Raw genomic sequence first — 13,329 nt, 5'->3', positions numbered from 1 at the left:
CTTTAACTCATCACTACTGTATTCACCTTCATTATCTGACATCAAACTCTTCACTTTTAAAACCGGTCTGATTTTCAACTTCAGTCTGCCACTTCTTGAAAGTAGCAAACACATCTGATTTATTCTTCAAAAATGAACCCATACCTTTCTATGTGGAATCATCAATGAAAGTGATATAGTAGCGAGATTCACCCAATGACGCAACTGTGTTGGACCATATAACATCTGTATGAACTAGCTCTAACCTTCTTAGCTTTGGGGGTCCTCCCTGATTTTGCAAAAGTAACATGTTTCTGCTTTCCAAGACACCATGGCTTCCAGAATCCAACTTCCACATTCTTCAACTTCTGGAATTTTCCCTTTTGAAGTTAACAGCTTCATATCTTTTTCACTCATATGACCAAGCCTTTGGTGCCCCAAAGTTGATAGACTCAATCTCATCAGCAACTATATTTGCTTCATAGCTAGATTGTTCAATATGTATAGAGTCCCATTTTCTCTCCACGAGCAATGACTAGATTCCCCTTTATACCTTCCATTGTCATCTCCGAAAGTAACTCGATACCCTTCCTATCTAATTGACCACCAGATAACAACATCTTCTTCAGTCCAGGAATGTACCCTACATCTTTCAAAGCCCAGCTAGTTCCCAAAGAGGTTCTGAAAATAATATCTCCCATGCACGCAATATCCAAAGTTCTCATCATCAGCCAGACGAACTTTACCAAAATTTTCAACTCTGAAATTTAAGAATTAAATCCTTGCAAGGGGTAGCATGGAATGAGGCATCAGAATCCATACCCATGATTCAACCGAACATTCAACACAACAAATCAAAGCATCGTCATCCTCCACTACTTCAACTACATTAGCTGAATTATCCTCTTTAACTCTTCCTTTTGGAGCCGCGGGACGGTTGCACTGATTCCTGAAGTGACCCTTCTTCTGACAAAATTCCAACAAACAATATCCTTGTGATCTTTGGAATATCCTCTCTTCTGTGATTTCGATTGCTACGCCCCTTATTCTGCCCCTTTTGAACTTTCTCTGCCTTACGACTCTCAGCACTCAACACAGGAACCTGACGACTCTCCTGAGTTTCTCCTACAAATATCTTCTCCAAGAATCGAATCTCGAACTCCATAAAAGTCTCTTACCGCTTCTAGATAATTACTTATAGCAGTGGAAAATCTCGACCGTCTGGTATGAGGATGCCAACACAAGGCTTATACTTCATCATCAAATTTAATATCCACCGATGTCAATCTTGCTAGGATGGAATTAAATTCGTTCACATGATCAGCAACACAATCACTTATTCCAATCTAGTGCCAACTAACAGCGAATCAAATACACCTTATTGAAGCAGACGACTTCTCATACATATTTGACAAAGCCTTGATCAAACCATAAGTATTCCTTTCATTGACGATATTGTAAGCAAAAAGTCAACCTGACAACCCCCAGAGCCTGCCTGTCCAAAAGCTTCCAGTCTTCATCCTTCATTGTAGTTGGTTTCTTCTCTTCCAAGGGTTCATGTAGTTTTTTTCTGATAAAATAATCCTCAATTTGCATCTTCCAAATACCCATAATCTTTGCCATCAATTTGTTGATCTTTACCTTCCCGTCTTCTGTCATCGCTCCCACTCACCTGAAAACCTAGGCTCTTGATACCAGTTGTTGAGTATACAACAACGAAAGCAAAACCCAAAGCGAATAAACAAGAACAAGAAAATAAATGACAATCACACAAGACAAAGATTTACATGGTTCGAAATTCCTACTCCACAAGCCGCACTAATTTTGTATTGATCTCTCATAATTTGTTGTGTTATGATTTTACAATTACATGAGTATTTATAAGAGAAGAAAGTAGGCCTAAATCAAAATTACAGTCCAAATCTGAAAAGTAGACTAATCCATAAACTAATCTGAATCTGAATAGTCTATTTTCATGGGCTTAATTAAAAGACTCCACAAAACCCAACACTTGATCGTGTCAACCTAGCCTCTATCTCCCCCTTAATCTTGTTGATAGGCATTAGAAGGGGATTAGGAATTTCAGGCCTTACTTGTTCAGGCAGAGAAGGTAGTGGTATGTTGAGTTTACCCATGATGGCTCCCAAAGCTATAGAATTCTGCATTTGAAGATGCTTATGGGAGTCCACCAGGGTTTGGATATCTGTTTGTTGGCTCTTGACAAGAGATGTAAAAGCCTGAACTTGTGTAGTGAGAGAAAAGTTAGAGTCTTGCAATGCTGTGATTTGACCTTGTAGAGACTGAATTTGCAGATTTGTTGAAGTGGATCCAGGCTGATAAGAGATGCTAGATGTGCCAAAGTGTTCTTCTACAGCCTGTTTAATCCCTTCCATTAGCAAAGCTGAAGGCTTATATCTGCTCTGGTGAAGTTGATCCAGCTGGACTTTGGTCTCATTTGAGTGAGTAATTTATTGTGGATCACTATATGGAGATTGGGGAAAGATAGTTTGAGGTTTTTGACTTCCTCTCAATAGAGGCAAGATCCATCCTAGCCATTTGCTCAGTAAAATGCTTGAATTTCTTAGAGATCTACCCTTGAGATGGTATGATCTTGTCCATCTTCTCATTCACCAATTTTCTTATTCTGTCTTCATGGCTAGTAAGCTTGATTTCAAGAGCTTTACCAAACATATAAAATGCTTTGAGCTGAGCTTTGTATACATCTGTAATGGCATCATAGACAGCTTCTGGACTCAAGTCTTTTACATTGCTGCATAATAGTAACACACTCTTCTCTAAATCTGGCCAGAACTTGATTCATCTTCAAGGCAAAATCATCAGACAGCCATGCATCTATAATTCCATCTTGCTCAGCATCATTACAATTTTCTCCTTTTGCTCTTCAACCTCTTCATTGTATGCAAGCATGATAGCTTTTCTGGTTGCTCATATTTGAAGTCAGGAGATGTTGTGAGATGTTGGCCAGTCCAGATATCTGTCTACTAGTAGATCATCTATAAAAGTTGGTTGAGAAGCAGATTTTGTAGCCACTGAGAGAGTATGTGAGGTTGTGAGGTTGATGGGTCATCAAAAACACCTGTAACTGGGGTCACAGTTTGACTCACAGATTGCTCTATGGTTTTGACAGTGTGTTGTCCTCCACTTGTAGTGGAAACCTCCAATTGATTTGGAGGGGATTTGACTGGGTTACTGTCATGTACACCAGCCTCAAACCCTTGTGTGTCTTGCAACACACTGGCACTTGAATGTGCTATGCTTGCCTCCCCTATGACAGGATCATGGGCAATTTTACTCCCAGCTTCAACTCCTTGCCTCCCTTTTTTGCTTTGCTTCACCTCGACTCCAAGAAAGTATGACATCTGACCAATATCTGTCATCTCAAATTCGTTAGTCATAACTTTCTTAAAATCATCAAACATACCAGGGTTTTTCCTATAAAGATTGTCATCCACGTACAAGCACACGATCATAATATTTCCTCATGAATTTGTCTTCGTATATAGGGCATGCTCGTATGGACTCTTCATGCAGCCATTTCTCTGTAAATATTCATCAACCCTTATATTCCATGCTCGCGGAGCTTGCTTCAAACCATATAAGGCTTTCTTCAGTCTGTGGACTTTGTTTTCCCGGCCTTTCTGAACATATCCGGGAGGCTGCTCAATATAACTTCTTCTTCAAGATAACCGTTCGAAATGCTGACTTGACATCCATCTGAAATATTTTCCACTGATTATGAGCTGCAATTGCTGTCAGAAGTCGCATGGTATCAACTCTTGCAATTGGATCAAATACCTCGTCATAGTCAATGCCATATATTTGCTTGCAGCCTTTAGCTACCAACCTCGTCTTGTATTTCTCCACTTCTCCATCTTGATTCGTCTTAGTTTTATAGACCCACTTGATACCAATTGCTTTGTGTCCTTCTTCTCGATTGCGCTAATTTCTTCGTCAATGGCTTTATTCCATTTGCTTTCTTCAGAAGCTTCTTCAAATGTAACTAGATCACATTCAGCCATTAAACAAAATAGAGAATAATCAAAGATTGTTTGTACAGGACTTGTTGCTTCATAAATATTATCAGACTCCACTTTCGTGGTGCTCCCCCTGAACTGCTGCTTTCTTCCATGGATGGTGTCGATCCAGGAGTTTATTGATTTGGACTTGGTGGAGGAGTTTGATCATCATATCCGTCATCTTCAATGTTCTGGTTATCACCATCATCATCATCACCATTGAAAATGAACAGGCGATTCTTTGACATCTCCACATCTGCAATTAATTCTCGAACCTGATTTTTGATGATGAGAGAATTATCCTGCATCTGAATATTATATCCTTTCTCCACAAGTTGGCCATGACTAATGATATTATTTTTCAAAGCAGATATATAATAAATATCATTTATATACTTTTTCTCATCATTCTTTGACATAATCTTAATTGTAACTTTTTTTTGACCGAAATTTTTGAAGAATCACCGAAAGTGACTTCTGCTGTGACTGTCTCGTCTATCTCCGTAAATAAATCTTTATGGCCGGACATGTGATTGCTCGCACCAGAATCAAGATACCAAATATTCTTCTTGCCTTCGTCGTCTCCTTTGTAAGTGAGGAACATAGAAGAACCAACATCTTTTTCTTCTTTTGCTACTGCAAAATGACTCCTTTCTTTCACTTTTGGTGCTCTACACTCGTAACTGAAGTGACCAAATTTATTACAATTATAACATTGAAATTGAGATTTGTCACCTCGTTGAAATCCACCTCTTCCTCGGCCTCTAAAATTCTGACCATGACCAGATGGTTGATAACCTTCAGAATTCTGGCCTCTTTTGAAAGACTACCTTCCACGTCCTCGTCCACCTCGGTAGCCACCTCTAAAGCCACCTCTACCACGTACAGAACTGTTACTCCCATAACTATCACCAATGGACACCTTACTTTAGAACGCCTTTTCCAAGTGGCTTGCATCATCATATTGGTTAATTCGCTGCTCATGCACTTGAAGTAAACCAACCAGCTCGTCAATCGAAATTGTTGACAAATCCTTTGACTCCTCAATAGAAGTAACCACGTAATCAAATTTTCTGGTCAGCGAAGGAGAAGTTTTTCCATGACACGAACATCGTCGAGACTTTCGCCATTTCTTTTTATCTCATTTGTCATGGCTTTCAAACACGTAACAAATTCACCAATATTTTCTGAATTCTTCATCTTTAAATTTTCGAACTCCCCACGTAGCACCTGGAACCACACCTTTTTGACTTTTTCGACTCCTTGGAATGATTTTTGCAGAATCTCATACTCTTATTTCACCATTTTTGTATCTAAAATTTTTTCAAAGGTTGATTCATCAACACCTTGAATAATTGTATATAAGGCCTTTTTATCCTTTTTTCGGGTCTCTTTCAAAATCATCTTCTCCGCATTTGTAAGGGCTGCTTCAGCGGTGTATCTGTGGGCTCGTCATACCCGATTTCAACAATATCCCAATTGTCATAGGAACCGAGTAACACCTTCATTTGTATGCTCCAGTTCCCGTAATTTATTGCCGCCAATTTCGGGATTTGTGGTTGCGCCATCATATTTGCCATCTTTTCTCGAACGGAACCTTGGCTCAGATACCACTTGTTGGAAACGTGTATGGACTTTTCTATTTCGCGAACTTGAAACACAGGATGTATGTTTAATATTGTTTGGATAATAAAACACACACTCATCAAACTATGTATATATATTAAAGCACACAACAAACTTTTTATTTCACAAATATAAGCTACAGCTTATTTTGTAAATTTGGATACAACTCTTCTTTTATGACTCAGTGAGCTTCTACTCTCTATTATAATCACTATATTTTTCACTTCGATGTGTTCTACACTCTATGAGCTTCTGCTCTTTCTCTCTGTAAATTTCACTTTGGTGTACAATATTACATGCACAACAATAGCCTTTTATAGGCTTCAAGTTTACAACCTTACATCACTGCATACCTCATATTTTTATCGTTATACATATCAATAGCCTACATTATTTTAAGGTTCAAATTTGACTCTTGTAATTAATCAACAGTTGTTGCCACCTTCTTGATTATATGTTTTCTTCTGTACACAATTGAGCCGTGTATTGCTATTTGTGTAGCCACCGTTTTTCAAGGTAGATATCGGAAGTTTTGACATCTAGCATAAACGTTATCTGCATGTTTATTCACTTTCCAAAGTACACCTGTTCATGCATTTATTATAAAACTGTTATTTAAAGAGGGTTTGAATTATAACAGACTCAAGCTTACGACATTAAAGATAAATATGATTGCTATACATATTCCTAGCAAGAGCATTAGATTTTAAAAAAACAGTTTACCATGTCATACTACTTGTGTCTGTCTCTTATAGCCTTTAACTGAATCCTCTGGACAGGAATTCATCCCTACAAGAGATAAGAGAAAAATTAGTAGCACATGCCCAATATATAAACAAGAGGCCCAACAAGAAGGGCCCATGATCCATCTGTCAGTGACCATGGACGACCCCAGGACAAGTGGTATTATCACCACCGTTCAGGTACTCTGGATCCAGAAGGTTCCGACGGCCCGGATTCGGTAGTACATCAGCAAATCAGGGCCGTCCTTACGTCCTACAGTCCAAAATTCCTACCTACGGTCCAGATCAACAGGTTTAACCCATAAACCCTAGTGTGAAGCCTATAAAAGGCAGAACAAAAGGAATGTTAGGGGTTACTTCATCTCTCATATATATACACCTATACACACACACCACTATTTAGATAATTCCAGTTCTACCCCTTTCTCTCCCAAAACCCAGTCTCACTCTCACACCGGAGGTGCCGCGGGGACGCCACCCCCCTCCTTCTAGCGCCAATGATAAAGCCAATTCACTAGGGGTCCTCTTCATCTCCGTCCCGGACTCGAGCTCCTTTTCCACGGAAATGTGGTATTTCTGTAGGTGGGAGAGAAAGGGGTAGAACTGGAATTATCTAAATAGCGGTGTGTGTGTATAGGTGATATATATGAGAGATGAAGTAACCCGTAACGTTCCTTTTGTTCTGCCTTCTATAGGCTTTACACTAGGGTTTAGGGGTTTAAACCTGTTGATCTGGACCGTAGGTAGGTATTTTGGACTATAGGATGTAAGGACGACCCTGATTTGCTGATGTACTACCGAATCCGGGCCGTCGAAACCTTCTGGATCCAGGGTACCTGGACGGTGGTGATATTGTCACGTGTCCTGGGGGTCCTCCATGGTCATTGACAGATGGATCCTGGGCCCTTCTTGTTGGGCCTCTTGTTTATATAACAGGGCCTGTGCTATTATAGGCTATCACCATCCCAATAGCGTATATTTGGAGCTCCGAGTAGATTTCCCATGGTATGAAAAGTATGACTTGAATCTCCAGGCAAATTCAACTAGAAAAGCAGCATAAACCGAAACATATGAGGGACACCTTTTGATAACAGCATTCTCCCTTGACTCTAAAAACATACAAAAACATTTCAAATGAAAACTAGGCTCACTATAAGAGTCCGTTCGACTGCTCTTGCTGTAATTGCCAGAACTATGTGGTATGGTTAAACAACTACCTTGATCGAATTATTTGGGCCTACTCGTTATATTTATCGATTACTTTTACAAGTTCTGGAAGATTTTCTATTTTTTATTACACAACTTCGATTAGGCTGTCAGAAATGACTTTCTAGACTCCCGGATTTATCGACATTAAAACTGACTAATAATTGAATTTACGGGCAAAAAATTTGTCGAGTCTGATTAGCGGCAGGCCTTCTTCGAAAAGAGATACAAAATATTATAAATTCTAGAATGAATTCAACTCCTGACTTATATTTAAAGATTCATCCTTTTTAAATTTTTAAAAATTAACAGTTTGTAAGGCTGTTCCTAAAAGGCCTTAATTGCTTGGCTATACTCGATTAATACCTCCGCTAGTAGTTCTTGGAAGAACTTCCTGGATTCTGAAGAAGAGATGAGATATTTATCTAATCGTGTAGCTAAATAAACTTATTTTTTTCATGAATCTTCCGAGTCGAATTCCATATGCATTTTCTTTTATGGATTATAACTAGAACCTCCCCTTTTCTGGATCCATCTCACATCAATAATTCGACCTCTACCGCCTATAGGTAATTTTACACAAGTTTCTTTTGAAGTAGATACCTAAATGCCAAGTACTTTTTCTTCTAAAATCTTCTTTCTAAGAGCTAAGAGTTCGGAGAAGAGGAGAGATTCAGAAAAGAGAGAGTCCCTATCACCCGAGAAGCTACTAGCCATTACTAATAGATATCTCGAGATATCTATTTAGTGATAGTTTGCTCCTAACTGGGGAGGACCCTAGCAGGTAGTAGAAGCAAGCCGAGTTGTTGAACCTAAACAAGTGCTCGAGAGATAGTTGTCCATACATTGCGTATCCAATCACAATCTTATAATAAGAACAAGAGATCTTTCTCGATCAATCCCTTTACCCCTCATTTTTTGAGAATCAGAAAGATCATTTTCAAGTTTGAATTTGTTTAGTATTGTACACAATATGAAAGATTTTTAGATGCACGTATTCCTCCGGGGGATGATTGGGACGTGGGCATAAGGGTATTTATGACATAATCAATGATTCCCTTCATTTTCAGTTAGACCTTACTTTAGCTTCATTAGGGGTTATTACTTCCTTGGTAGCTCATTTCTGATTCTCGAAGAATGAGGGGTAAAGGGATTGATCGAGAAAAATCTCTTGTTCTTATTATAAGATCGTGCTCGGATACGCCGGACAATTATATCTTGCCTCATCTCATGAAGAAGCCTGCGGTACGGGATATAACTGCATGTTAGTTTTTAAATATTCGAATTGCTACGTGAGATAATAGTTTTTGAATATTTGAATTGTTATACGAGAAATGTTATAGTACTCAAAATCGTTATCAAATAATGATGCATGGGGTTCATATTTGATAATTTTTTTGTTAATAAGATGAGACATGCATGAATAGATATACGCTCATAAATTAAAACTTGATAAATATCGGGTAACATAATCCAATGTAAATTTGCATAAATTCAACAAATCGAGTCTGGGGTGGTTAAACATGAGTTCTTTCCCCTTGTCTTCTATGTTTTCAATCTTCAACTCCTGATGAATGAAAAGCAAACCTAATGAACTTAAAATATAGCAAATTTAAGCATTCAAGCACGATGACAAACTAACAAGTTAGGTAGGATTATTATTTTCATGCAATTCGTAGTGCACAGAGTGCTTATTCAGTACCATAACCAAGATCAACAGAAAACGTGCTCTTTGTAGATAAATCATGTGCAGCTATCCAGCTAAATAAAACATGTATATTAATAAAAATATTCATTTTACTTGAACAAACTAAAAAAATAGTAAACCGAACCAACATCTGAGTTACAGCATCTGCTGCATTACAGTACTTGTTTAACCGAAACACTGAACTAAAATTTAACAAACAAAACACAGGGTGCAGTAGACGATAAAAAGAACAATATATCTACTGTTCTAGTAAATTACTCTCTTCTGTTCCGGGCACAATCTGGAAAATTGAACTCTACTGATCTCCCATCACTTGGAGCATTCCTGCAACACAAAGTTATTGGCAAACAATCTTGTCAGGTATCGAGATAACAGTTATGGTACAAGATCCTGCAATTGTTATTAGTGTAGAAGTGAATAAGGCATGAACCACTCCATGTTCTATTCGGTAATAGGAAAACTTTACTGATATGCTACGTGCAGAAGTGAATACTGTGCAGAAAATGGTTCCAACACATAAACAAAAGACTCAAACTAATAACAGTGAAGATAAACATAAGAAAAACTACCTTGTCATACTACTTTGTTTCGTAGTTCAAATATCTTAGATCCTCGAACTGGATCCTGCAGACAGAAATTTACCCCTACAAGAGATAAGCCAGTAATTAGCAAATATATTAGTAAACGCATTTTCCCAAATATGAAATATCAGTTAAAAGCAATCTAGCAAAAGATGGCTCAACTCGGTAAGCAGTATCACAATTAAGAAAGAAAATGGCATGTGTTTAGCAAGTACTGTAATCACTCCTCTTCATAACAATAGATATACACCAATATTAATGATAATGATTCAACAAGATACAAAAATGGTGCTCAGTTGAAAGTTCAGGACTCAGAAACAGCAAGCAAACAAATTCACCAAAAAAAAAGGGATTGCAAGAAAAAAACCAAAACAATGCAAACACTTGAATTATACTACAACACATGGTTGAGCTTTTTATACCATGTTTTAGAATAGTCCTCACAATAAATTGATACGTTAGCACATGAGATTAATGTCCCATTAATTTGTAAATAAAATAAACTGTACCGAAAACTAACATAATGATGAATGGAGACAGATACAGAATTATAGACCACACAAATAACAACTCATTTTGTACCTTCTCCTTTTTTTTGTATTCTTCTTTTGTTTGTCTTTTGATGGTTTCTGCTGCAAGGGCTCATCCTCGGTGAGTTGTAAGAGACTCTCAGTGTATAGAAACGAACAGAAATGGAAAGGAAGCCCACAAATCCCAACAATTGTTACTGTCCCCTGGTTGAGGTTATACCATGCAAGTGTTGTGCCGAAGGGATTGTAAACCTGTAAGAGTAGATCCTTGCCACTTCTGGAAAAAGCAATAAGTTTATTAGAGGTACCAGTTCTGAGCATTTCCTCTTGCTCCGTAGAAAGTGCTTTGTACCATGTACTTTCAGCCCCAGGATAGTTCATCAACCACACCATACGAGAATTTGAGCAGTCGATAATACAAAGATTTTCTCCTAGACCATCCAGAAATATCATTTTGGAACTGTCATCCTCAATAGTAGGGTAAGGGACCTCCTTGAACTGTTGAAGTTCAAGATCGAAGCTAACAATTATATCCTTGGAATTGATTTCATTCTTAATTGCAGTCCAATGGAGAGATCCATTTGCAAATATGCCCCAAATTCCAGTAAAACTAAAGTTATTTGGAATGTCTTGAATCCGTGTCCAGGCATTGGTTTTGAAGCTGTAAACAAAGCCTATTAAGCCACTAAAATGAACGCAACAGTCTTCAATCATGACCACCTTATAATCATCATTAACCTCATCATAACCAAATCCAAATGAGAATCTTTCATCCCATTTAGACGAACTTGGAAACTCAGGTGGCGCGGAAGCTACCTTTTTGAACTTCCTAAGTACCGGATTCAACAAATATACATCTCTCAAATTTTTCAGCACACACATCAAACCATTACAAGAACACACATATTTAGCACCACGGAGTAACGTCTTGAGCGGATCACGTATTTTGACAACAGAAGCAGAATCCTCATCCAAAGAATCGAGACTAGCCAAATAAAACATTTGATCAGCACAAACTTTTATTATCATAAGACCAGCACCAGCATTGCGATCGCGGCTAGTCTTAAGATGTTTCTTGACAAAAGCAGTGCTATCAATAAGAGAGCACCAGTCTTTACACACACTTCGACAACGAAGAACATACTTAACGGGTACTCGACAAAGTATCTCATCGATCATCTCGCAAGGAAGTGCCATTTTACAAATGTAGTCTTGAATATAAGAATGCCCTCCTGATATATATGTAAAGCTAACAGTAAGTTTGAAACAGAGAAAAACAAAGTGCAGCTAAGTTTTGATATTTATTTCACTGCGGCTCACTAATATATATCGAATACAGAGATAAAACTAGATGCAAGAAGAAGGAACTACTTTCCTATAACTACTCCACTATCTACCATTATTCAAAGAGACTCCTAATATGACTCCACAACTATATGACCAAGTCATAACTAGCTGTTAATACAAAACAAACTAACGTAAACATAAACAAGCTTATTCAGACAAGCTTATGATTAAAGTCAACAATCTCCCCCATAATCTAAGCTTGTTGAGTTAACTCTTTCACTCCCAACAGCTTCCTCATGCGTTCAAACTTCACTGTCGTGAGCGCCTTGGTTGAATGTCAGCCTTCTGGTTTTCTGTTGCCACATGCTTCACCACTATTTCACCGCGATCAACACACTCTCGTATAAAGTGATAACGTATATCGATATGTTTGCTACGACCATGAAACATCGGATTCTTAGCCAAGTCTATGGCTGATTTATTATCGATATACAACGTGACTGGACCAACCTTCTCATCAGTAATCTGACTCAGCAAATTCCGTAACCAAATTCCCTGACATGCTGCGCTGTCGCAGCCATGAACTCGGCTTCACATGAAGATAGCACAACATTTCGTTTGAGCATACAGGTAATTAGATATAGTTTCAGATAAAAAGCCAATCCACCAGTGCTTTTCCGATCTTCTATTACCGCCAATCACTAAAAACATCAGAATATCCTGTCAAACATTATTGCATTCTCTCTTGAGTATACAATCCATAATCTAACGTTCCCTTAATGTACCTGAGAACTCGTTTTGCTGCATTCATAGCATTACAGTGGGATGCTCCATAAATCGACTGATAATGCCCACAGCAAAAGCTATGTCCGGTCGCAGAGTATGTACTAAGTATCTCAAACCTCCGATCATGCTTTTAAATTGATGGTCACAGCGACTCAATATTACCACCTCATCCTTCGTGATTTGCTTCTTTGGGATCTAGTGGATACTTGTAGGATTGCAATCCGAAACCCCGCCTTTTCAAGAATTTTATGAGCATAAGCTGACTGTTTTAGCTTGATAAATCCGTTTCCCTGTTCAACCTCTATTCCCAAATAATATGTGAGTTTGCCGAGATCACTCATGTCAAATTGTTTGTTCATCTCCTGCTTGAACTCCTCGATAATACTGATACTAGTCCCTGTAATCAAAAGATCATCAACGTAAACGCCAACTACCAGAATATTACCTTCAATTTTCCTTGTATACACAGCGTGTTCATATGGGCATCTCTGAAATCCAAGTCTCTCCAGGCACTTGTTTAGCTTCGAATACCATGCACGAGGGGCTTGCCGAAGACCATACAGTGCCTTGAGGAGTTTGTACACCTTTGATTCCTGGCCTTTTCTTTCAAAACCCTTCGGTTGCATCACATAGACTTCTTCGCATATCTCCCCATTTAAAAACGCTGTCTTCACATCCATATGATGCACCTGCCATGATTTTTTTTGCAGCAAGGGCCAACAACATACGCACTGTTTCGAGCCTTGTAACAGGTGCATATATTTCGTCATAATCAACGCCATGTTCCTGTGTGTAACCCTTTGCCACAAGTCGAGCTTTATGCTTCACTACATTACCACTTGCATC

At 38.4% G+C, this 13,329-nt stretch overlaps 1 protein-coding gene across 1 annotated transcript; it reads right to left on the bottom strand.

The window, feature by feature from the left end:
• Positions 1-10,428: 10,428 nt before the first annotated feature.
• On the bottom strand, positions 10,429-11,607 carry LOC141703494 (F-box protein CPR1-like). Its single transcript, XM_074507013.1, has one exon. The coding sequence runs from the start codon at positions 11,605-11,607 to the stop codon at positions 10,429-10,431; it is 1,179 nt and encodes a 392-aa protein (XP_074363114.1).
• Positions 11,608-13,329: the final 1,722 nt, after the last annotated feature.

The sequence above is a fragment of the Apium graveolens genome, unplaced genomic scaffold (genome assembly GCF_009905375.1).
Source record: "Apium graveolens cultivar Ventura unplaced genomic scaffold, ASM990537v1 ctg670, whole genome shotgun sequence".
Classification (NCBI taxonomy): Eukaryota; Viridiplantae; Streptophyta; class Magnoliopsida; order Apiales; family Apiaceae; genus Apium; species Apium graveolens.
This window is presented reverse-complemented; position numbering and strand designations above follow the sequence as displayed.